The sequence below is a fragment of the Prunus persica genome, chromosome G8 (assembly GCF_000346465.2).
Source record: "Prunus persica cultivar Lovell chromosome G8, Prunus_persica_NCBIv2, whole genome shotgun sequence".
Classification (NCBI taxonomy): Eukaryota; Viridiplantae; Streptophyta; class Magnoliopsida; order Rosales; family Rosaceae; genus Prunus; species Prunus persica.
This window is the reverse complement of record NC_034016.1, coordinates 5,970,412-5,994,127: the sequence shown is the minus strand read 5'-3', so window position 1 is coordinate 5,994,127 and position 23,716 is coordinate 5,970,412. Positions and strand designations below refer to the sequence as shown.

The following is a 23,716-nucleotide window of genomic DNA, read 5'->3' as shown; positions in this document are numbered from 1 at the left end:
AAGATGCTCGGGCAGTTACCAGCGCGGGAAGAAAATTTACAACATTAAGGAATCATGTTACAGTATTTGGGACATGAGAGTTCGATAACATTATAAAGCTTATCTCTAATGTTGTAAAAACAGGGGTTTGTAACATTAAGGACTCATTTTACAGTGTTTGGGACACAAGCATTCCATAATATTGTAAAGTATATCCCTAATCTTGTAGGTTACAAGATTTGGGTTCCAACTTATGAGATTTCGTATGGTGATTACAACATTTAGGTTCACTTTAATCCATAATATTGTAATGGCCTAATTTACAATGAGAAGGATCTCAATTACAATATTAATGTAATGTTGGACCTTAAATAAGTAAAATTGTTCCTTATTCTTATAAAACAAGGGTTTACAACGTTAAAGACTCATATTGTTCACAAAAGTCTCCTAGTTCATATTGTTCACAAAAGTCTTGACTTTTCTAGATGAGGGAATATGTGCTAGACCATATTGTTCACAAAAGTCTCCTAGTTCATATTTGGTTGAGTTTCTTTCTGACTGAATTTGTTTACCTATTTTCATGTCAACGCACATTTTCATTCATACTTGATTAATTGTACTAATAATATTTCCATAAGTTAAATTATCAAAATCTATGTGACCCTGATCATTACTTAGGACTGTTTGTATTTTGTGAGCAAACAAATTAGGAAGGCTGTTAATAAATTTCTCTTTCCAAAATGGTTGGTTACTATCATCTCTTAACATGACTCTTGAAATAAAGACATCCTTATACCATCTAAAATAACTTAATTTGGGACATCTAAGATTACTAAGTTGATCGTGAATTCTGGCTGTAGTGTTACTAGGTGTTCCTATGAAATGTTCAATTATGGTATATAATAAAAGGTTGACTTCGTCTTCTATGCCTGTACCTAAGCGTTCATCAAAAATAGGGAGACCTTCTTCATTTAGTTTGACAACATGTGTGATTTGTCGTTTTGACTCTTCAGTGAAATGTTTATCCCACCAGGAACGTAAGGTTCCAGTGAATCCTGTTTCTAAAAGGGGAACAATTTCTAACTGTCTGAAATTGTGATTGGTTATATAATTATTAGCTACCATAGACATATGTTGAAGTTTATTTAGGATTTCTTGTTCGGAAAGACCATCAATATTCTTTTCGTATAATTTATCGGATGAGACTGAGAATTGACTTTAATAATTTCTTTCTTCCAACTGAATGTCTAAAGGGGTTGGTTTGGGATACCAATTTTTTGTTAGACTAGTAGGATTGACTTTGTTCCCTAATCTATTAAGCTTCAAATTATTATTTATTTCTAAATTTTTAAAGGTATTCTAAATTTTTGATCCGTTTCATTACTGGTTATAGACTCGGTTTCAGAGGTATTTACGAAAATAGAGGACTCAAGGACTTTGAGACCAAAAACTTCAGGTTTTTCTTTAATTGGGGTTAATTGTTTAAGTATTTCTTCAATCTTTTCCATTGTGGGACTCGACTTGAGAGTGGGGCTTGACTTTAGGTCTTGGAATTTTACTAAAGGTTTTTCTTTTTGAGACTTAAGGGATATTTGTTGAGGGTCTATTTTGTCAATTCTATTTTGTCAATTTTTATTTGTATCTTATCTAATTGTTTTCCAATGACTATTAGACTCTGGTTCATGTAATTATTTTGTTCAACCAATTTTTTATCATTTTGTTCAGGGATTTTAAAGGGACTGGCAGTGATTTTAGTATTTTTGTGATCAATGATTATTGTTTCTACTAGGGGATGACTAGCTATGACTTCTGTGTTGTTTTCTCTTTTCCATTTTTCTGGTGTTAAAGTTCTTAATTCTTTGGGTTAACTGTTTTATTAGTCTCTGAATTTAGACCCGATTTGCATTTGAGTACCTCAATTTTCAAAATGGTTCCCGTGGTCATTTAACTTTAGTTTCGTTAAGACAAATGGTCCTACCATCAATTTTGTTAACTTTTCTGTTAAGTGCAGGGGCGAAATAATATTTTTGTATCAAAATTGATTAAAATATGAATAAAAAATTAAAAAAACAAAAAAAATTAAAATTAAACTCTCTCCCTCCCTCTCTATCCCGATTTCTACTCCCCCAAAACTTGATTTTTCTTTTTTTTTTGTTGGTTTTTTATTTGATTTTCTTTTATTCTTATTTTAAAGATATGATTTTTTATTCATTTTTTTAGTTTTATTATAAAAATACCATTTTGCCCCTGCATTTAACAGAAAAGTTAACAAAATTGACGGTAGGACCATTTGTCCAAACGAAACTAAAGTTAAAGGACCACAAGAACCATTTTAGAAATTGAGGTACTCAAATGCAAATCGGGTCAAATTTTAGGGACTAATAAAACCATTAACCCTAATTCTTTGGACATGTTGCGACTTTCAACAAAATCAAGATAAAAGACTTCTGACTTAGCATTTTTCATAAAAATTTTCCATTGATTAAAGATTTGTTGCCTTTGTTCTTCATTTGGGTAGACTATGTGGTAGTTATTTCTTCTTTCCAGGTTTTCTGCGGCATTTAAATGTCTGTTTAAAATTTTCCAATGAATTTTAAATTCTTTGTTAAGGGTTCATAATTGATTATCTAATGGAATGGCTTCTGCTTCAAAATCAGTTTGTGTGGGTGAATTTGAGGAATCTGATTTTTCTTCTTCTTTGACTGGTTTCTTACCATAACAAGGATGGTTGACCTGGGGTGTTTTTCTTAAAGATTCTAATTTTAAATCAATTAATGTTTTTTCTAACTCTAGGTCTCTTTCTAGGGTAGAGGAGGAAGCTGCAAAGGAATGTCTAGCAGGCGTATGTCTTAAGGATTGACTAGATGTTGGGAGTTGTTGTATTTGGACTGAGGACTTATGGGGCTGGTTTCCAAAATTTATTTTTACTGTACCGTCTAAATATTGTTGAATATAATGCAGATTATTCAAACTATGTTGAATAGGAACGTGTTGGTATTTTGGACTTTTAAACATTTTGAATTGAAATTATTAATTAAACGAGGGTATTATGGTAAATTCACACTTTTTTATTTAAAATTTTTAAAATTAAAAATAAAATCAGATAATGGATCCTATTTTTATAGAACACAACTACCCATTATCTTTTTAATTCTAAAATAAAAATAAAAACCAATTGGTGTGTGCCAAGGGGCTAGTATGCTTATAATATAAAATGGGTCAAGCTTAACTTAAATCTTTGAGCCACAATTATGAGGTGAGAGTAAGTTCATGCAAAGATTCTTTTGAACAAGTCATGTTAACAACTCTCTAAAGAGCATTTACAATGAGGACCTTACGACCATCACCAACCTAAATTTTTCCCTCCAAAATACATATGTATTGTCCGGATTCAAATAGTTTTTCTCCCAATACTAACGACTCAAAATTTGAGTATGAAGTTTTATTAAATTGTTTTAAAATTTAACCTTTTTTTTAATTTTTTTAATGTTCAATTTTTCTTTAGTTTATTATTGTTTATAACTTTTTGATTTAATTTTTCAAACATTTTAACCTTAAAAAATTGAAATTCTATTAAAATGAAGAAATATTTATTCAAAAACTCATATAAAGCCTATTTGGAGAGAAGCCCCAAAATTAGTCGCTTGTCATTTTCTAATTGGTTCTTAGAGTGTTAAAATTGTATAAGAACCAAATACAAAATAACAAGGGCTAATTTTGGATTTTTCACTCCAAATAGGCTCTATAAGGGCTTTTATATATTATGTCATTCTAAAATGGGTTTACTAGTGAAATAATCCACTGAGAATACGAATTACTAGTGTATATTTAGGGAGGAGCTCAATCTTGAGCTCAATCTGAGGATACAGTCAAAGATCAACAATGAATCCTTAAGGCAACCATGGTGCCCCAGGTCTAAGAACTAACCTTGCGTTATTGCAACGGGTGAAATCTTGTTTCACATGTACATAAAACTTCCAAACAAGATTTCACTTGTCATCGCGTTCAGTGAACTTACTCTCTAGTAAGTACCTATACACTCACTATGTAGTGTATACTGGTTTTTCCTATTCATCAATGCCCAATTGAATGGTCCTATGACCGAAAACATTTAGGGTATGAGTTATATAGGGAAGATCTTTCTCCGCATCTAACATCTTAGGGACTCGTCAATAAGTGAACAATTACGATTTACATTGCTACTTGAATTGACGTACTTGCCCTTATGTGTTAACCTAAATGGTTAGCTAAACGAAATATCCATAAAAAGGTTTCTTCTAATTGTTAGATTTTAGGGCATATTTCTGGCACTCAGGCCCCCTAGAGAGTCGCCTTTTTGGTGTACTTTGGTACAAACTAGTAACCATAATATGTCCGCACCAGTGGTTCACATGGCAGGACCTGACCCAAATTCCACTTTGGAATCTGTGTCAAACCTTGTGCAAGTCCGACACCTGGTAGGTGTCGAACACAAATGTCTAAAATACCCCTCTTAGCCTAAACCGAAAAATTTCTTTAGGGTTCGACTGCTGTTGGAAAACCAGTAGAGTCTCTCCTGAAAAAGGCTCAAACCAACAAATTTTCACTTGTAAACAAAGTCACAAAATAAGATTCCCTAAACATTCAGTAAGCACAAGTTAAGTTCACACACAGAATAGTTAATTCTGTTGGCTTCAAACCTTACAGGGATTCAGGACTATATCAGAGCATAAGCAATTCAATTAAGTTTACAATCAGAAAATTTTATACAACGTATTAAATGCCTACACAAGAGAGAAGAAGGAAATGTAGTAGATGGTAGAAGGCCCTCAAGTGGTTGCCCGGTACTCGTTTACTGTCTGGGGGGTGAAAAACAAAGAAAGTGTGAGTCGACAGAAAAATTAAATGTTAACATAGTGAGAACATAATAACCCCACCATTTAAAATTATTAGCAAAATATATATAATTCAATGCTATGTTTATACAAGTAAATAATATTCATGCATAAGCATAATATATTAAACAAAATACAAATCGCCGATTTAAAATAAAAGAATTTCTCAACTGTAAAACTTTCCACCCATATGTATCCCATAGAAAATCCGTCAATTCCAACAATTTACCCTCAATTCCAAGTATCACACGTGCCCACATGTGTGAGACATCATCGCAGAACTCCAGGGACACAAAGTCGACCTGAGACACAAACCTCCAAGCACACGATTCGGGCGTCCTCGAGATTCGTGGCGCATAGTCATACATTCGTAGACTTACCTAAAAATAACCAAATTGTCCGAAGACAAACCATTTCCTGAAAGCAACTGAGATGTTCGAGGACATCATGCAATCAAAGGATATCCAGGTGGTTTGAAAACATTTCCAAAACATTTCTCAATTTCAGTCCCCATTAAAATAGAAGAAAAAAGGTATGAACTTCAACTGGCGAACGCTGTTTGGCTCTTATATATCCGTAGATGGGATTCGTCGTTTCTTCGTGGTCATAACAATCAATAGATATCTTTCTTCGACAAGGCGGTGCCTATTAAAGAGTTATTATTTCAGGGACGCCACCCTACCACCGATGAATGCTACCCGAGGATGAGGCCTTGCTTGCTTATTATGTGGTAATTGTCTACCTTCCTGACGAACCGAACTAATCTCACATATCAATTATATTAATAATAATAATAATCTTAATAATAATAATACTAACAATAATAATAATAACATTCATTTTCTTAACTGAAACCAAATACTCGGAGAGTAAACGCTGTAATTAATCTATTCATAAAGCAATTCATAAAATTATCTAACTATGAAAAATTATTATAAAATAAAAGTCCACTCACTGTGAGTCCAAGCTTGCTTGACCCTTTGAAGGTCCCTCTGATTGCGCACGTGAAGTTTGAGAGCCTAAGAAAGAAAATAAACTTTGATTAATGAAAAGTTCAGCCTCAAACCCTTAATCAAAAACCAACTTCCCGGAATTTACAAAGAGTGCACACAATCCTCGAAAAAGTTTGTTACCGGTTCAACTAAACTCCTTCAACAAGTCCCAAGAATTTAATTAAGTTTTGACAGCCCGACTTATCAAACCCGAGAATAATAAATGGGAAAATTTTAGTAAAATACTCAACTGATCGAATTTAGCTAATCCGAGCATATCGTCGTGCTCGGGACAATGAGGGGTTAATTTTAGGGTGAAAATAGTATGTCAACATCCGACTGACGCACCGTCGCTTACGGTGGGTAGCATGAGAAATTTCCAGCAGCCGGAAAATCTCCAAACCACCGGCCAACTTTTATACCAACTAGTCAAGCACACTTAGAGGAGTGTTTTTAATGGCTGGAGTGGCCTGAAAAAGGCCAAAACCGCCAGCCAAAATGGGTGTCCTCATCACTTCTTTAAACCACGAAATCTGCCCAAACCAACTCCAAAAATAGATAGATCATGGAAAAAGCATGAAAATCCATATCTTGTTCGACGAAATCATTGCCCGGAGTAGGGTAGAGGTGTTCTAATCGGTTTCAGTTAAAAATCCGGCTATTCATGGGGTTTTTGAGTTTGATTAAGGGATGGGTTAGGTAGAGGAGACGTAGACGAAGCTTTTGTGGGTGGTGTCGTAGCTTGGAACGACCAGACGACGATGAAATTAGCCAGAGAAGTTGAACAGTCACTGTCGCAAGGACAGACGCAAGAGAGAAGGGAAGAATCGGGAGGGAGGAGAGAGGAATGAGGGAAGAAAGAAAAAAATTTGACTTTTTAACACCCTTCTTGCGAAAATTATGATCGTGCCCTTACAATTCTTTTGATCGTTACTTTCTCGTTTCAACTCCGATTTGGGCTCACTACGTGTCTATGAAGTCGCGAGCTCATGCACTACATAATGAAGCCAAGAAATGTTTTTCCAAACCATTCCCGAGCAAAAGTCAACCCTAAACCAATAAGAAACCTCAAGGGTATGATCGTCCTTTGTTTTTAAAAAATTAGGAAATTAAATAAATTTTTTTGGGGCGGGATATTACAATCTACCCCCCTTATAAATATTTTATCCTCGAAATTTCGTACCTGTTACTCAAAAGATGAGGGTATTGGGCCCGCATATACTCCTTGGATTCTCAAGTGGCCTCCTCCACTGCATGACTTCAACACAAGACTTTCACGAGCGGAATTGCTCTAGAACGTAGTACTGGCATCTTCCAATCTAAAATCTGAACTGGTTGTTCCACATAACTCAAATCCTCTTTCAGTTCCATCAGTTGTGATTTCAAAACATGAGATGGGTCAGAAATATACTTTCGGAGCATAGAGACATGAAACACGTCGTGCAACCGAGAGAGTTTCGAAGGTAAAGCAAGTCTATAAGCCAATGGGCCCACAAGCTCCAAGATTTCATATGGTCCAATGTAGCGAGGGCTTAGTTTTCCCTGTTTGCCAAATCTCACTGCATCTTTCCAAGGCGACAACTTCAAAAATACCTAGTCACCCACTTCAAATTGGAGATCTTTCCTTCTATTGTTTGCATGTCTCTTTTGTCGATCTTGAGCTTCTTTGAGTCTTTCTTTGATTAGTTTAATCTTCTCCTTCATTGACTCAACATCCTCAGATACTTCCAATCTCTTTTCACCTACTTCATCCCAATAAATTGGAGTCCTACACTGTCTTCCATACAAGGCATCGTAGGGCGACATCCCAATACTTGAGTGGTAGCTATTATTATAGGCAAACTCTATAAGAGGTAGTTTATCATCCCAATCTTCTCAAAACCGTAGCACACAAGCTCTCAACATGTATTCCAAAGTTTGAATTGTTCTCGTTGATTGTCCATCTGTTAGCGGATGAAAAGCAGTACTAAACTGTAACTTGGTTCCAAAGGCTTCATGTAACTTCTTCCAAAAACATGAGGTAAACCAAGGGTCTCTGTCTGACACAATTGATACTGGCACCCCATGCAATAAATTTTTTTGCTAGTTTAGTTAGAGTATAAGTCTCTTTCACCAACAGGAAATGAACGAACTTGGTGAGTCGATCCACTATTACCCAAATCCCATCATGACTTCTCTGCGTTCGAGGAAGCTTGAACATAAAGTCCATAGTGATGTGTTCCTACTTCCACTTGGGTATTGGAAGTGGTTGTAGGAACCTAGATGGTTTCTGTCGTTCTGCTTTGACTTGTTGACAAATTAAACACTTACTAACATACTTTGCTATCTCTTTCAGGGTACAATACATTTTAGTGCTACCTAGATGCATGGCAAAGGCTGAACAATACGCTTCCTCAAGAATTTCCCTCTTTAATTCTTCGTCCCCAGGAACATACAGTCGGGTACCCACTATCAAAGCCCCATAATTCCTCATAGAGTAATCTGCCATTGTACTGTTCTCAACTTCCAACCTTAACATGCAAATCGCCGGATCCTGTAATTGGGTTTCGATAATTCGTTCAACCAACATTGGTCTTACGTGGAGAGTAGCAAGTAAAGCTCCTTGATCATCCATACTTAACTCCACTCTCGACTTTCTCAAGTCAACCAACAGCGGAAGATACTCCACTTGAAGATGGGATAAAGATCCAATAGACTTCCTGCTAAGAGCATCTGCTACCACATTAGCTCTCCTGGGATGATATTCAATAGTGCAATCATAGTTCTTAATCAACTCTAACCACCTCTTTTGTCTCAAATTCAGTTCCTTATGTGCGAACAAGTACTTGAGGATTTTATGATCAGTAAAAATTTGGCATGTCTCCCTGTAAAGATAATGTTGCCAAATCTTTAGGGCGAACATTACCGCAACGAGTTCTAAATCATGCCTGGGGTAATTCAACTAGTGCTTCTTAAGTTGCCTAGAAGCATAGGCGATCACCTTACCATGTTGCATCAACACACAACCTAAACCCTGCCATGATGCATCACTATAGATAACACAATTTCCACTGTCATCAGGAAGTGCCAACATTAGAGCAGTTGTCAGTCTAGTCTTTAATTCAATAAAGTTTTCCTCACACTCATTTGTTCATTAAAACTTAACTCCTTTTCTCGTCAAACGAGTGAGGGGTGTCTCTATGTCACGCCCCAACCTACAGATTTACGTAACCTTGGGTTAAGACGTGATTCACACCTTAATTATAGAATTTAATAAAAACTATAACTAAAATGTGAAGAAACATTTAAATAAATAAAATAAAATAAACATTTCACATAGAATATTCAGTAGAAACGACATCTGAAATCTTAAAAATTTCACATTATTTTACAAGTTATAACTACTTGAGAGTTTACTAAAAGAGTAGTTCATTATTCATCCACAAGCTATGTACACAATACACTCTATAGATATGCCAAAATCTTCACAAGCTCTAGATTTCAGGTTCGGTACCTACAAAATCTGTTAGGGGTCCAGTGAAACCACAACTTAGTGGGGGCATAAACCTTTTTATAGGAAATTGAAAAAACTAAATTAAGCGAAATACAATCACACAGCCAAATATCACATTATTAATAATAACGAATGAATGCTTTTCATCGAATCCCTTTAATTCATATAATTAGACAAGTAGACCTGCACGTCCCATACCATGCTTATACCACTTGGTCCCGAATAACCATTTATATAAACTAACACCCATTTCAATCATCCCATAATTCCCCTTTCGTTAGTCATCTTGTCTAACTCCCTATCGCTAGTCCCGAATCACCCAATAAAAACCATGTGCACTGTGGGATCCCTGAGACCTGGTACCTACCAAAAGTTATACTCAACTACACAAAAGACTATTTCCATTACCCTCTTTTCCATCATTATTTTCTCAATCCAACAATTCAAACCAATTTTCATGACATGATATAATTATGCCTTTCACATATCTCATGTATCTCACAACAATGTAACCATTTAAAACAACACCAATTTATATATAATTATGCCAATATACAAGGAATGTCAACTAAACTGTAATATCAAGAACATCCACTATAATATCACACATAATATAGAGCTCATGAAATTTAATTAGATCAATCCCCGTGAAGGCCCCCAGAAAACCCCTACCTTGACACCAAAGCTTTTGCTTAAAATTGAAGGTGTTTTTCCTAATTTTCCTATGCATTCACACTCACACTCCTCTCTCTAGTATTTTACCTTCTTTCTTTCTCCTTTCTTTTTGTTATTGACAACATAGGGGAGAGGCCTTATTTATATCTTTACAAAAGTTGGGCATGAAGTAAAAATAGATATATAGATAAGATTGATGACTAAGGATAGATATGAACATACGAAGATAAAATCAAGATATTTATTAACTAACTAATTTCTTACAGGAGCTGTCAAAGCACACAAACTTTGAGCTTTAAAACAAGAGAGCTGATTTTCTCACTCCTCTTTTATCCACTTACACTCCCTTTATTAGAAATTGTATGTTCCCACTCCTCTTTTGTCCACTTACACTCCTTTTTTTGTTATAGTAAAAACTATTAAAAAACAAAAGGGAGTGTAAGTGGACAAAAGTGGAGTTAAATACCCAAGAAATATCTAAGGGTACCCATTTAGAGAAAAACATATAATATATAATTTATAGTTATTGAAATGAACACATATATATTTACTAAGTACGAATAATTATTAAAATAGTATTGTGAACATAAAACAATACAAATATATAAACGTTTAATTCTTTTATTTATTTATTTTTATAACTTTTAAGAATGCGGATTCTTACACGCTATGGTAGAGAAACCCTCCACAAAGCGGCGAGTTTACCACTGCTTCCACCTTTTGGGGATCCACATATATACCTTTAGCAGAAATCACGTGCCCCAAGAAACTAACTCTGTCTAACCAAAACTGACACTTGCTAAACTTCACATACAATTGCCTCCTCCTTAAAGTTCGCAACACAATTTCTAGATGCTTCATATGCACCTTTTCACTTTTAGAAAACACGAGAATGTCATCTATGAACGCAATCACAAAACAGTCCAAGTAACGTCGCAACATTATGTTCATGAGATCCATAAATGCTGCTAGCGCATTAGTTAACCCAAAAGGCATCCCCAGAAACTTGTCACGCCCATACCTTGTCCGGAAAGCAGTCTTAGGTACATCTTCTTCCTTAATCTGCAACTGATGATATCTCTATCTCGAATCAATTTTAGAGAACACTCTAGCACCCTTTAACTGGTCATACAAATCGTTAATACGAGGCAGCAGGTAACGATTCCGCACTGTAACTTTGTTCAATTGCCGACAGTCAATACACAACCTCATGGTGTCATCCTTTTGCTGGTGCCATTCTATATGGCGCCTGAGAGATAGGACTTGTACCTGAGACGAGTTCGATGGTAAACTCTATCTCTTGTTGAGGAGGTAGTCCATGAAGGTCTTCTGGAAACACAACTAGAAACTCCCGCACTACTGGAATATCTTCCAACCTCACACCATTATCCCTAGTATCAATCACGTCAGCAAGATACCCGGTACATCCCTTCCTAAGTGTTGAGGCCCAAAAAATCTAGTGTTGGGCCAGTGCGACACCTTATTAAGAAAAGACCCGGTTCGGAGCACGCGAAATTCTTCATGCACACTTGCACGAGCCACGTACGCGTGCCATGCCAAATAAATATGCAATCCTTCACGCTAAGAATTGAAACGAGTCTATTAAAGGCACTGGCTCTACTAGCCCATGCTAATTATTCCGTCAAGCATCATATCGATTTTCAAAGCGATAAAATTCGAGCATGCCGATCGACCTATAATGCCAAGCAGAAAACCCTTATTTGGTACCTAGCCAGGCTACAAGTATAAGTGGGCCCAAGCCACGCAAATGCTCGGGGCTTACTGAGTGGGTTGTGGTATGGATGGTAACGAGTTTCCAAGAGGCCCATTGATGAGCTGAGAAATGGAAGTTTTGGGCTGCTTGGGAGCCTCGAAACTCAAGCCCATTTCTTGAGCTCAAATTTGTGGGTAAGCATAAAGGAGAGAAAAAGACCCAATACTCTAGAAAAAATAGCCCAATACTTTAGGAAAAATAGCTCAATACTCTAGGAAATTAGCCCATTCCCTTAATGGGTTAACCCATCACCTTAGGAAGGCCCAAGTAACCAAGGAAAATATATGCAGCCTTAAGCACTTAGCTGAAAACAAGGCCATGATAAAAGCCAAAAAATGTCCATGTATGCAAGCTGCTAGGAGGCTCCAACACATGTGCAAAACAAATGTCAAGGTAGAACACTCAAAGAACCAGGGGGTATTAGCGCCCGCAATTTGCTAGGAGAAGAGGCACCCTTCAAACCAGCGCCCTTACCCATTTCTTTCTCCCACCAACTCTTGCCATGGAAGAGGGAAGGAAAGAAGGTGAGGAGGTAGCCAAAAATGGGAGTTCATTAATGAAGCAGCTGCGGGAAAGCCTTAGAGCTCCCAAAAATCTTGTCTTTGTGTGTTTGGACAGAGGGAGATTTCACAAAATGGGATGAGTCAAAGGGAGAGAAGTGAAATGAAAGGGGAGACTTGGCAAAATTAGAGAGAAACCATTAGGGTTTTTTGGAAAGGAGTAGCTTCAAGCTGCTATAAAAGGAGGTACCTCCTACCCATTAAACACAACGACACCCATTACTTCACCACTAACTACAACCAAATCCAAATAGCAAGGTTCATCTCTCATCCCTGAAACCTCTGCAATTTTGAGCCCCATTCCTCCATCTCCTCCCATTTTCTCTTCTGGTAAATCGTTCCAGAGCTTGACAGAGCTTTCGTCAAGCTGCCGAAAACTACTCAACCCACCCATTTTTATTCCCACACATCTCTCTCTTCAACGTACCCTTTTAGAATTCCTTCTCCTCTACTTTGAAACCCCTGTTTCTCATAGAACTCACATCCCTCCCTCCCTCTCTCTCTCTCTCTCTCTCTCTCTCTCTCTCTCTCTCTTTTTAATGCTAAACTCATGACTACTTTGCTTCCATGCCACAAGCTTCTCATGCCAAGCTAAGAATCTATCTGTAAATGGCTGCTATTTTTGTTGGTGAAGATAACCAGGGTGCTTTCTAAGGCTTCACTACCCTTTTGAAGCATTCTTGGGATCTGATTCTTGAACTTAGACACAGGGGGTAATTTCACCCATTTGCTCCTTACGGTTGCCCAACCTATTTGCTCCTTACAGTTGCCCAACTCATTTGTAGCTGCCGAAACGAAAAAGCCCCTACATAAATTGGCGACTCAGCTGAGGATCAGGCTATTATCTTCACCTATGCCTCCAAGAAAGAAGACCAGAAGCAATACCATGGCTTCCCAAGACGGACCAGACCATGGTGACTCGGAATCAAGGCAAAATGCCTCTCCTAGATAAGAAAAACATGCAAGTGAGGGAGCTTTTACCCTTTCAGACCTCATTGCAGCCATCCATGCTATGGGAGAAACCTAGAGGGAGATGGCAGATACAATCAAAGAGCTAAAAAACTCAGTCTCGAAGCCAAGTGAAGAAAACGAAAGACCTCCCCAAGAGGAATCTGCTGTTGCCAGAAAGGGTTCTGAACAAAAAGGGCCATCTTTTGTCACCCAAGAAGATGTCATCGCTATGCTGAAGAAGGAACTAAGTCGAAGCCAAGAGGATTGGAAGTATGTTCCTCAGCCACCATATCCGTCAAGCTTACTCCACCAGCCGTATCCTAGGCACCAAGTTTTGTTATTTCGATGGAAGGAAAGGAGCCCGAAAGAGTATGTCAACCACTTCATTGACTCTTTGGGACCACACGCTGTTGATTATAATCTCCGTCTCTGGGAGTTTTCGAAAAGTCTTACAGTTTGTGCTTATACATGGTACACGACATTCGCACCAGGCTCCATTCGCTCTTGGGGGGATTTCGCAGGCAGGTTCTGTAAGAAATACTTCCAGAATGAGGAAAGAGTCACTACGACTCAAATCAACAACACTTGCCAAAACCATGGGGAAGACCATGTGGACTTGGTGCGCCGATTCTGGGACCTGGCTCTAGACTACTATGATGAGAAGGATGAGGAAGCGCTTGTTGAAATTTGTATCAGCAACATCGTGACATATTACAAAGTTATCAGGAGAATATTGGCATCAACCAATTTTCTATGCTGCAGGAAGCAGTAAGAAAAACAAACGTGTCAGTCAAGCTAACTGGGCAGGAAGCTTAGAAGAGTGAAAAGGAAGAAGCACACCAGACATTAGAAGAGGAAGAAGCACACCAGACACTAGACAAAAGAAAAGACAAGGAGACGTACCCGCCACTGCTGTGTGAAGATGAAGTGTTCCATGCCACTCTTGATACAATGTTTGTTGATAGTACAATCAAACCCTCCAGGCCCTACAAAGTCCCTACCAGAGAGGAAAATGATGATCCTAGGTACTGCCGTTAGCATCAGTTTGTGGGTCATCCAACCACTATTTATCAAACTTTGAGGAAGATCTTGCACACCAAGATACATGATGGAACTCTTGAGTTGCATTCTAGGAAGCAAGCTTTCGACGAAGACCCTATGCCAAAATGAAGGGGAAATGAGATGGCTGCTTTTATTACATGCTTTGATAGCTTTCTCGATGATGACATATTGTGCCACCTGTGGAAGAATGACCCAAAGCCATCAGAGGCTATTTGGGAGCCTTGTGGAAACATGGAGAAAGCTTACTGGTGTAAATATTCAAAACCTTCAAGTTATAACACCCATGGCTACTTGCTGATGGATGGGAGGATGGTTCTAGCAGCGAAGTATTCATATTGGACATGTTAGACGAATGCCACTTGGGGGCTTCACTTGTTCAGCAAGATTGTCGAGAGATAGCTGCAGTAACCTCCTATAACCTCACAGAAGTTGAAGAAAGTGTGATGGGTTATGAGCTGTAAATCCCTCTCTGATTGGTTGGGTTATGAGCCACATGCAAGTAAAGCAGCAACTGTGGCTCTGTTAAATGTCTTTGCAGAGCATGACAGACTAGTACAGTACATGCCAAATACATGTCGACATAAGCCACAAGCTTTCATGCTATTGCAAGTCAAGCACACTCCTTGGCCCTTTCATACTTGGGGCTTAATTTGATTGGAGTATTCATCAATGCAAAATGGCTCAAAGCCTTACTACTGCTAAGCTGCTTTTGCACCTATCCTTTTGTTTTGGCTTTTCAAATTTATTTCAAAGATGAACCCCTTATGTGTTTTCACCATATGCTTTCACAACTTTTCTAGAATGCACCACCATTATAGCATGCCAAGGTGTAAGATGATATTTGCAATGAGAATGGAGTATTTTGGAAAAAGAAAAAAGCCTCTAGAATTCTGTCCTTCCTTTTCCCTTCTTCTGTTTTGCAAAACATGTTCTTTGAAAAAAAATAATAATAATAACATGCAGACTTTCCTTTAAAAAGCTAAGCCTCTCAACAGTAAATATACCAAGCAAAGCCAATTAGATGGGACCCAAAGCCGTTAACAAGCACCATGCACAAGCAATATCATGTGTCAATCTTGAAAAGAAAAAAGAAAGGTCACACTATCAAGGAAAATCATTCCAATCGCTGCAATATTTGAAGAGAGTGTATGTGTTGGGGTGCTGTGAAAAGAAAAAAAAAGATCACATAAGAGAGGCCTTGTGGAGGAAGAAAAAAAAAAACAAAGAGGCAATAGGGCAAACACTTTTGTGATCCTGTAAAAATTGGCAGCATGTATCTTGCACCTACCACAACCCAACCAGTTAAAATCTCAAGTAACTCATGCATTTCATTATTTCCAACCAAGTGAAGTGTACAAAATAAGCTGGAAATCATTATCTCAATGCATTCCATACCTCAACAATTCATGCATTTCATTATTTCCAACTAAGCAAAGCGTACAAAACAGGCTAAAACTTAATATCTCAAGCATTCTAAATCAAAAGTTATGACAGAAAGTATGTAACAAAGCTGTGTTTCAAGGTTCCAACAACATGAGCTTTAGGCTCTCCAAAAAAAAAAGGGTACAACTCAAGCCCAAATGCATCCAACTGTGCTACAGATCAATACACCCTGCGATTTCAAAAGGAAACACTACTACGCATCGAGCCAGCCAGCCCCCCACAATAAAGAAATGCGACCTGCAAGGCGAAATAAGGGCATGTGTTAGAGAAAAATAGTGCTGGAAGATATAGCCTTGCTCAAACGCTTTCAGCACACTACTGTAAGGTCGAAAACGATATTTCCTTTGCAACCTTCAATCATTCGCAAAACATCTTCAGTAGTTGAGTCTGCCAACTCACAATCAAATCACTCTGTCCAACCCTTAGTGATGCTACAAGGGTATTGAAAAAATCAAGTGGCCGTCGGAAACATGCATTTCTTCTATACAGCACCTGAAAATAAGAGTAGTCTCCAAAGCTTACCCAATGCCTATGATCAAGTCTTGGCAAGTGTTTATAAGCGATGAAGGTAGTTGTCTCTTCTTCAGCCCGTCGTGCAAGAGGAAATAGGCCATCACTGCGGTCATCATGACTTATTACATGAATCCTTGCCAGAATTGCCAACAAAGAATATGCTACAAAAGGGCAAAGTATAAAGCTAGTTCTCTGTGTTAAAGCCAAGCAATCTCTACACTAGCATGCAAGCCATATGAACTTTACAGGCCAAGCAAAGCAAGCTATCTTATGCCAAGCAAAATGTGTTGAGGCCCAAAAAGTCTACGATTGGGCCTGAATATATGCCCGGCTTAATGCAATACCTTACTGATAAGAAACTCAATTTGGGCACGCGAAAGTTTATCATACAAACTTGCACAAACCACGATCACATGCCACGCCAAATAAATATGCCATCCGGCACACTAGGAATTGAAATGGGAACATAAAAGGCACCGACTTTACAAGCCCATGCTAGTTGCCCCGCCAAACATCATGTCCCTTTTCAAAGACGATAAAATTAAAGCATGCCAATGACATGTCATGCCAAGCAGAAAATCATTATTTCACACCCAACTACGCTACAAGCTTAAGTGGTCCCAAGCCACACAAATGCCCGGGGCTTGCTTGAGTGGGTTGTGGTATGGATGGTAACGAGCCTTCATGAGGCCCATTGATGAGCCGAGAAATGGAAGTTTTGGGCCGCTTGGGAGCCCCAAAACTCAAGCCTATTTCTTGAGCCCAAATATGTGGGTAAGCATAAAAGAGAGAAAAAGGGACCCCAATACCTTAGGAAGTTAGCCCATCACCATAAATAAAATAGTCCATCATTTAAGCCCATTCCCTTGGTAGGCTAACCAATCACTTTAGCAAAAACCCAAGCAGCCAAGAAAATATCCATAGTCTCCAACACTTAGCTGGAAACATGAACCACGATGAAAGCCAAAGTGTTATGTCAGTGAGCTGCTGGGAGGCTCCAACACATGGGCTACGAATGAACACCAAGGTGGAACACGCAAAGAACCAGGGGATATTAGTGCATGTAGGTTGCTAGGAGCCAAGGCACCCTTTAAACTAGTGTATATACCCATTTCTTTCCCTCCATCAAATCTAGCCATGGAAGATGGGAGAAAATAAGGAAGAAAGATAGTTGAAAATGGGATTCCCTCATTGGAACAGCTACGGGAAAAGCCTAGAGCTCCCCAAACCCTGTTTTTGTGCGATTGGGTAGAGAGAATTTCACCAAATATGATGAGTCAAAGGAAGACAAGAGAAAGGAGTGGAAAAACTTGGCCAAATTGGATAGAAACCATTAGGGTTTCTTGGGAAGAAGGAGCTTCCAGCGCCTATAAAAAAAGGCATTTCCTACCCATCATCTCAGCCTACATCTAGAGAGCAAGCTTCATCTCTCATCTTCGAAACTTTGCAATTTTGAGCCCTATTCCTCCATATCCCATTTTCTATTCTGGTAACTCATTCCAGAGCTTGACAGAGCCTTTGTCAAGCTGCTGGAAAATTACCCAAAACACCCAATACTTCACCACTAGCTACGACACACATTCAGAGAGCAAGCTTCATCTCTCATATCTGAAACCTCTGCAATTTATTGCCCTATTCCTCCATCTCCTCCCCTTTTCTCTTATGTTAAAAAGTTCCAGAGCTTGATAGATTTTTTGTTAAGTTGCCGGAAACTACTCAACACATCCATCATACCTCCATCTCTCTCCCTCTTCACCAAACCCTCTTAGAATCCATTCCCCTTTGTCTTGAAACCCCTGTTTCTCATAGGAATTCATAGCCTTCCCTCTGTTTATGCTAAACTCATGATGGTTTTGCTCCCATGCCACAATCTTCTCATGCCAAGCTAAGAATCTACCTATAAACGACTATTAGTTTTGCTAGTGAAGGTAACCAAGATGCTTCCTAAGGCTCAGCTACCCTTTCGAAGCATTCTCGGGGCCATTTTTGAACTCAGACCTAGGGGCAATTTTCTCTCATTTGGTTCTTTACGGCAGCCCATGCCCGCAGTAGCTGCCAGAACGAAAAGCCCCTACAAAATGCATAAACAAAAAATATTTTTGAAGCATCATGCAATCTATTAATCGAGCTCATGACAAGCAAAGTTCCCATTCCATGCTCAATCAATCATTCTAAGAGACCCTTTTTCACAAAGAAAGTGTTACAAACTGAACACTATTTACCTCCTAGTAATCTTTTTCACAAAAAAAACAAAAACAAAAACAAAAACAAAAACCCTATGTGTTACACAGCATTCTTGCAGACCCATCATACACATGTTTATATCTATCCCTATAAAGCCAAAAAAAAAAAAACAGGTATCCATCTCCAAGCTCTAACCTCATAAAAAGAAACCAATGGTGCTTTCCTCAAGCTTTCAACAGCCTATGATCTTACGTATTAATCATGATGTTACAAGCATACGTTCATGACGCATATAGTTCAACAACAATCAAAAAAGGGGTCAAGAACGTAGCACACGCAAAATATACGTCAAGCATGGCAAGTCAAGTTCACGCCAAAGGAAACGCTTAAGCAATGCCCAAGCAGCATGCAATTTACCCATGGCAAGCAATATCCTCGTTCCATGATCGACAAGCAATTCCCATGGCAAGCAAAATTCTCTCCCAATAATACAAAATTCAAGTATTGCAAAACATGTATTCTATCAATTTCTTAACAGCCCTTATTCTAGCAACATAAGAGAGAGCCCAAAATTAATCAAGCAGGTATTCACAAGAAAGACGAGCCTAGGCCGAAACACTAGTTCATGCCTATGCCTATGAAGTAAAAAAAAAAAGCTCACAACTCCAGCCAGTAGGGAAAACTGCTTACTAAAAGAAGAGCTCAAGTGCCCAAGTTACGGAGCTGGGTGCGCTCAAAGCTTCCAGCAGCAAGAAATGCAACATTAGGTTTCGGCACCTTTACCTTTCTTGTGCCAGAGACGTTTAAACCTACAATCACGGGAGTAGTGCATCACGCAAAGTTTAGCCTTTTCGCTAGCACAAAGAGGCCCAGCACACGATAAAATGAAGAAAAGAAAGGGGAGCAATCCATACTGGCAACTCCTCCACACGATTCCGGCAATGGCACCCTTCCAGCAGCTTGCCCAAAAACTGACGCAAACCCTGCTTTTCCAGTAACTATGCCGTAGGTACCCTCGTTGCGATGGCAACAAAAGATGGATGGGTCAAAGAAGTTGAGTGCTTGGCTGCCAAAATGAAGAGCAAAACCCATGGGTATGGAAAGCCCAACAAACCCCTCAATAAATTCAAGAAATTGCAAGAGAAAAGGGCATACCTTGTTAATCCCCTCAAAGGATAGCCTCAGATGCACCAAGAAATGGGGAAATCAGGGATTCTTAGAAGAAAAATCTGCATGAAAAGATCTCTTCTAGCAACAAGTGGGTTTCTTCATAGGGGGGATGAAGAAGTTGGGTTCGGCTCGAGGTCCCTTCCAGCACCTGAAGACTGGCGGCTCTTCTCAATCTCACTGTCTCTCACCCTGCGTTTGTTGGAGGAAGAAAAACGAAAGTAGAAAAAAGTGATGGAGAGAAGTTCACTCTGGTGCGCGTAAAGAGGAAGGAAAATAAGAAGAAAATAATAAATGAAAAGAATGGAGGAAGAAATTGGTACCTGGAAAATTGCAAATAACTGCTAGAAGCCCATCATGACATGCCGTCATCGTGCATGCAAGAAGAGAAGAGTCACCTTGCAATTATAAATTTGATTTTTTGATCAAGTTTAATTATTCGGCACATTCTAGCACTCATTCATGGCCCTAATAATTAAGGGGGCTAATGTTGAGGAACAAAAAATCCAGGGTTGGGCCCAAATAAATTCTCGGCCTAGTGCGACACATTATTAAGAAAAGACCCGGTTCAGAGCAAACGAAATTCTTCATGCACACTTGCACGAGCCACGAGCACGTGCCATGCCAAATAAATATGCAATCCATCACGCTAAGAATTGAAATGAGCCCATAAAAGGCACTGACTCTACAAGCCCATGCTAATTATTCCGTCAAGCATCATATCGCTTTTCAAAGCGATAAAATTCGAGCACGTCGATCGACATGCAATGTGAAGCAGAAAACCCTTATTTTGTACCTAACCAAGCTACAAGCTTAAGTGGGCCCAAGCTATGCAAATGCCCGGGGCTTGCTGAGTGGGTTGTGGTATGGATGGTAACGAGTTTTCATGAGGCCCATTGATGAGCTGAGAAATGGACATTTTGGGATGCTTAGGAGCCCCAAAACTCAAGCCCATTTCTTGAGCCCAAATATGTAGGTAAGCATAAAGGAGAGAAAAAGACCCAATACTCTAGAAAAAATAGCCCAATACTTTATGAAAAATAGTCCAATACTCTAGGAAATTAGCTCATTCCCTTAATGGGCTAACCTATCACCTTAGGAAGGCCCAAGCAACCAAGGAAAATATCTGCAGCCTCCAGCACTTAGCTGGAAACAAGGCCACGATAAAAGCCAAAAAATGTCCATGTATGTAAGCTGCTGGGAGGCTCCAACACATGGGCCAAACAAACATCAAGGTAGAACACTCAAAGATCCAGGGGTATTAGCGCGCGCAGGTTGCTAGGAGAAGAGGCACCCTTCAAACCAGCGCCCTTACCCATTTCTTTCTCCTACCAGCTCTTGCCATGGAAGAGGGAAGGAAAGAAGGTGATGAGGTAGCCAAAAATGGGAGTTCATTACTGAAGCAGCTGCGAGAAAGCCTTAGAGCTCCCAAAAATCTTGTCTTTATGTGTCTGGACAAAGGGAGATTTTACAAAATTAGATGAGTCAAAGGGAGAGAAGAGAAATGTAAGGGGAGACTTGGCAAAATTAGAGAGAACCCATTAGGGTTTCTTGGAAAGGAGGAGCTTCCAACGGCTATAAAAGGAGGTACCTCCTATCCATTAAACACAACCACACCCACTACTTCACCATTAACTACAACCAGATCCAGAGAGCAAGCTTCATCTCTCATCCCTAAAACCTCTGCAATTTCGAGCCTTATTCCTCCATCTCCTCCCATTTTCTCTTCTGGTAAATCGTTCCAGAGCTTGACAGAGCTTTCGTCAAGCTGCTAGAAACTACTCAACACACCCATTGTTATTCCCCCTATCTTTCTCTTAAACGAACCCTTTTAGAATTCCTTATCCTCTACTTTGAAACCCCTGTTTCTCATAGGAACTCACAGCCCTCTCTTTCTTTAATGCTAAACTCATGACTACTTTGCTTCCATGCCACAAGCTTCTCATGCCAAGCTAAGAATCTATCTGTAAGCGGCAGTTGTTTTTGTTGGTGAAGATAACCAGGGTGCTTCCTAAGGCTTCACTACCCTTTCGAAGCATTCTTGGGGTCTGATTCTTGAACTCAGGGTTGAAATTACGGCAGCCTAGCCCATTTGTAGTTGCCGGAACGAAAAAGCCCCTTATGCTAAGCAACTGTCTCGCTGTCAGAGTTGAAATTAGGCAAGATGGAAGAACTCTACATTCCCCAAAGAAAGTTACCTCTAGTTGTCTGAGACTACTAAATACGACCTCCTTTCGAAAACAGTCGACTGAAGCACGATGCTTGACTAACCAATCCATTCCTAAATGACATTTAGGTCCACAATCTCCAAGGGAATCAAGTTAGCCTCCAAAACTACCTCTCCCATCAACACCGGACTATTCATGTACACCGTATTGGTGACAAAGACCTCTCCCATGGGTAAAGTAATAGCAAGCTCTCCACGTAAGATCGTAGGCCTCACACTAGCATACTGGGCAAAACTATGTGCAACAAAAGAATGTGTAGCCCTGAGATCTATCAAAACCTGTGCAGGAATTTCAAAGACTGGTAACATACCCATAATGACATATGGCATCGCCTGTGCCTCCCGCTGAGTCATAGTATATACCTTACCTGTAGCTCTAGAACGTCCTCTCTGTTGAGTACTCTCTCTACTAGCCGTACTAGCCTGAGTCTCACTACTAGACAAGGCTCCAATAGTATGGGCTGTAGTCTGACCTCCACTCTGTGCACCACCCATGAAAATTAATCCCAAAACAGTCGCTCTATCATGAAATAACATTGGGACTCCCTCCGAAAATGCCCTTACTGCCCACAATGATAACACCTAGTAGTACCCTACTGACAAGGTCCTTCATGATACTGGTTGGACAGTCCACAAACTGGACTACCTCTACCAGTGTTTACTGTCTGTTGATGTCTCCTAGAACCTCTCATAATATTGTTACCAAAACGAGGTGTAATGACCCAAACCTAAAATTCATTTATAATTAGTAATTTATGATGAGGAAAGACAATTTTGCCCTTGGAATAATGTATGAACGAAAAGTTGACTTTTTGACCAAAAAGGAATTTGACAATTTTACTTACACCGTTGCATAAAGCACGACGAAATAAGTTCATAGACACGAAGTGGACTCGAATTAGAATTTTAAAGTAATGACCCAAACCTAAAATTCATTTATAATTAGTAATTTATGATGAGGAAAGACAATTTTGCCCTTGGAATAATGTATGAACGAAAAGTTGACTTTTTGGCCAAAAAGGAATTTGACAATTTTACTTACACCGTTGCATAGAGCACGATGAAATGAGTTCATAGACACGAAGTGGACTCGAATCGGAATTTTAACGAAGAAAATACGATTAAAATATCATGAGGGGCAAAATGGTAATTAGGAAAAATTAGATTTTTTTTATAAAACCTCATCTCTCTCTCTCTCTCTCTCTCTCTCTCTCTCTCTCTCTCGCACTCTCTCTCTCTCTCTCCCTCCGTCGAGAACTCTCCGCCCCAGAATAAGTTTTCTATCTGCCCTATATAAATCTCACACATTTATCTTTCTCAAAAAAAAACACAAAAGGAACTAACACCAGAGAGGGAGAGAGTGAGATTTGTTCCTCTTTTAATCCCACCTAGATATCTACCCCGTCAGCCTTTCCAGAGGGAGAGAAGTAAAAAAATATATACTCATATATATATATATTTATATATATAGTTTAGATATATATATATATTATATATATATCTAAATATATATATATATGGCGGGGGGTGGGTGCATGCTTTCTTATATATATAAATATATTGGGTGGCGGTGGAGAAAAAAAAAAAAGGGATCGTAGATTCAGAGGATAAACATATATAGAGGTGTTTGAGTGAGGGGAAAAATATGTCTCTCCCACAAAATCTCTAGCGATACACACTCTCTCGTTACACATATGGGTGGGGGTGGGAGACAGGGTGTTGAGATAGTATGGTGATTCGATATCTCTCTGCACATGCACGAGTGCGTGCGCGCGCAGTCGAGTATGGGTGTGTGTAGTGATACGAAAATATATCTCGATAA

General features: G+C 39.0%; 1 protein-coding gene across 1 annotated transcript in view; it reads right to left on the bottom strand.

Moving 5' to 3' along the window:
• LOC18768791 overlaps positions 21,949 to 23,716 on the bottom strand; it is a 4,367-nt gene continuing 2,599 nt past the window's right edge. The window contains exons 2-3 of the mRNA XM_020570926.1: positions 22,258 to 22,457; positions 21,949 to 22,173 (exon numbers count right to left, since the gene is read on the bottom strand). Coding sequence (XP_020426515.1) covers positions 21,949 to 22,173; positions 22,258 to 22,457 — 425 coding nt within the window. The remainder of the gene's footprint in view (positions 22,174 to 22,257; positions 22,458 to 23,716) is intronic.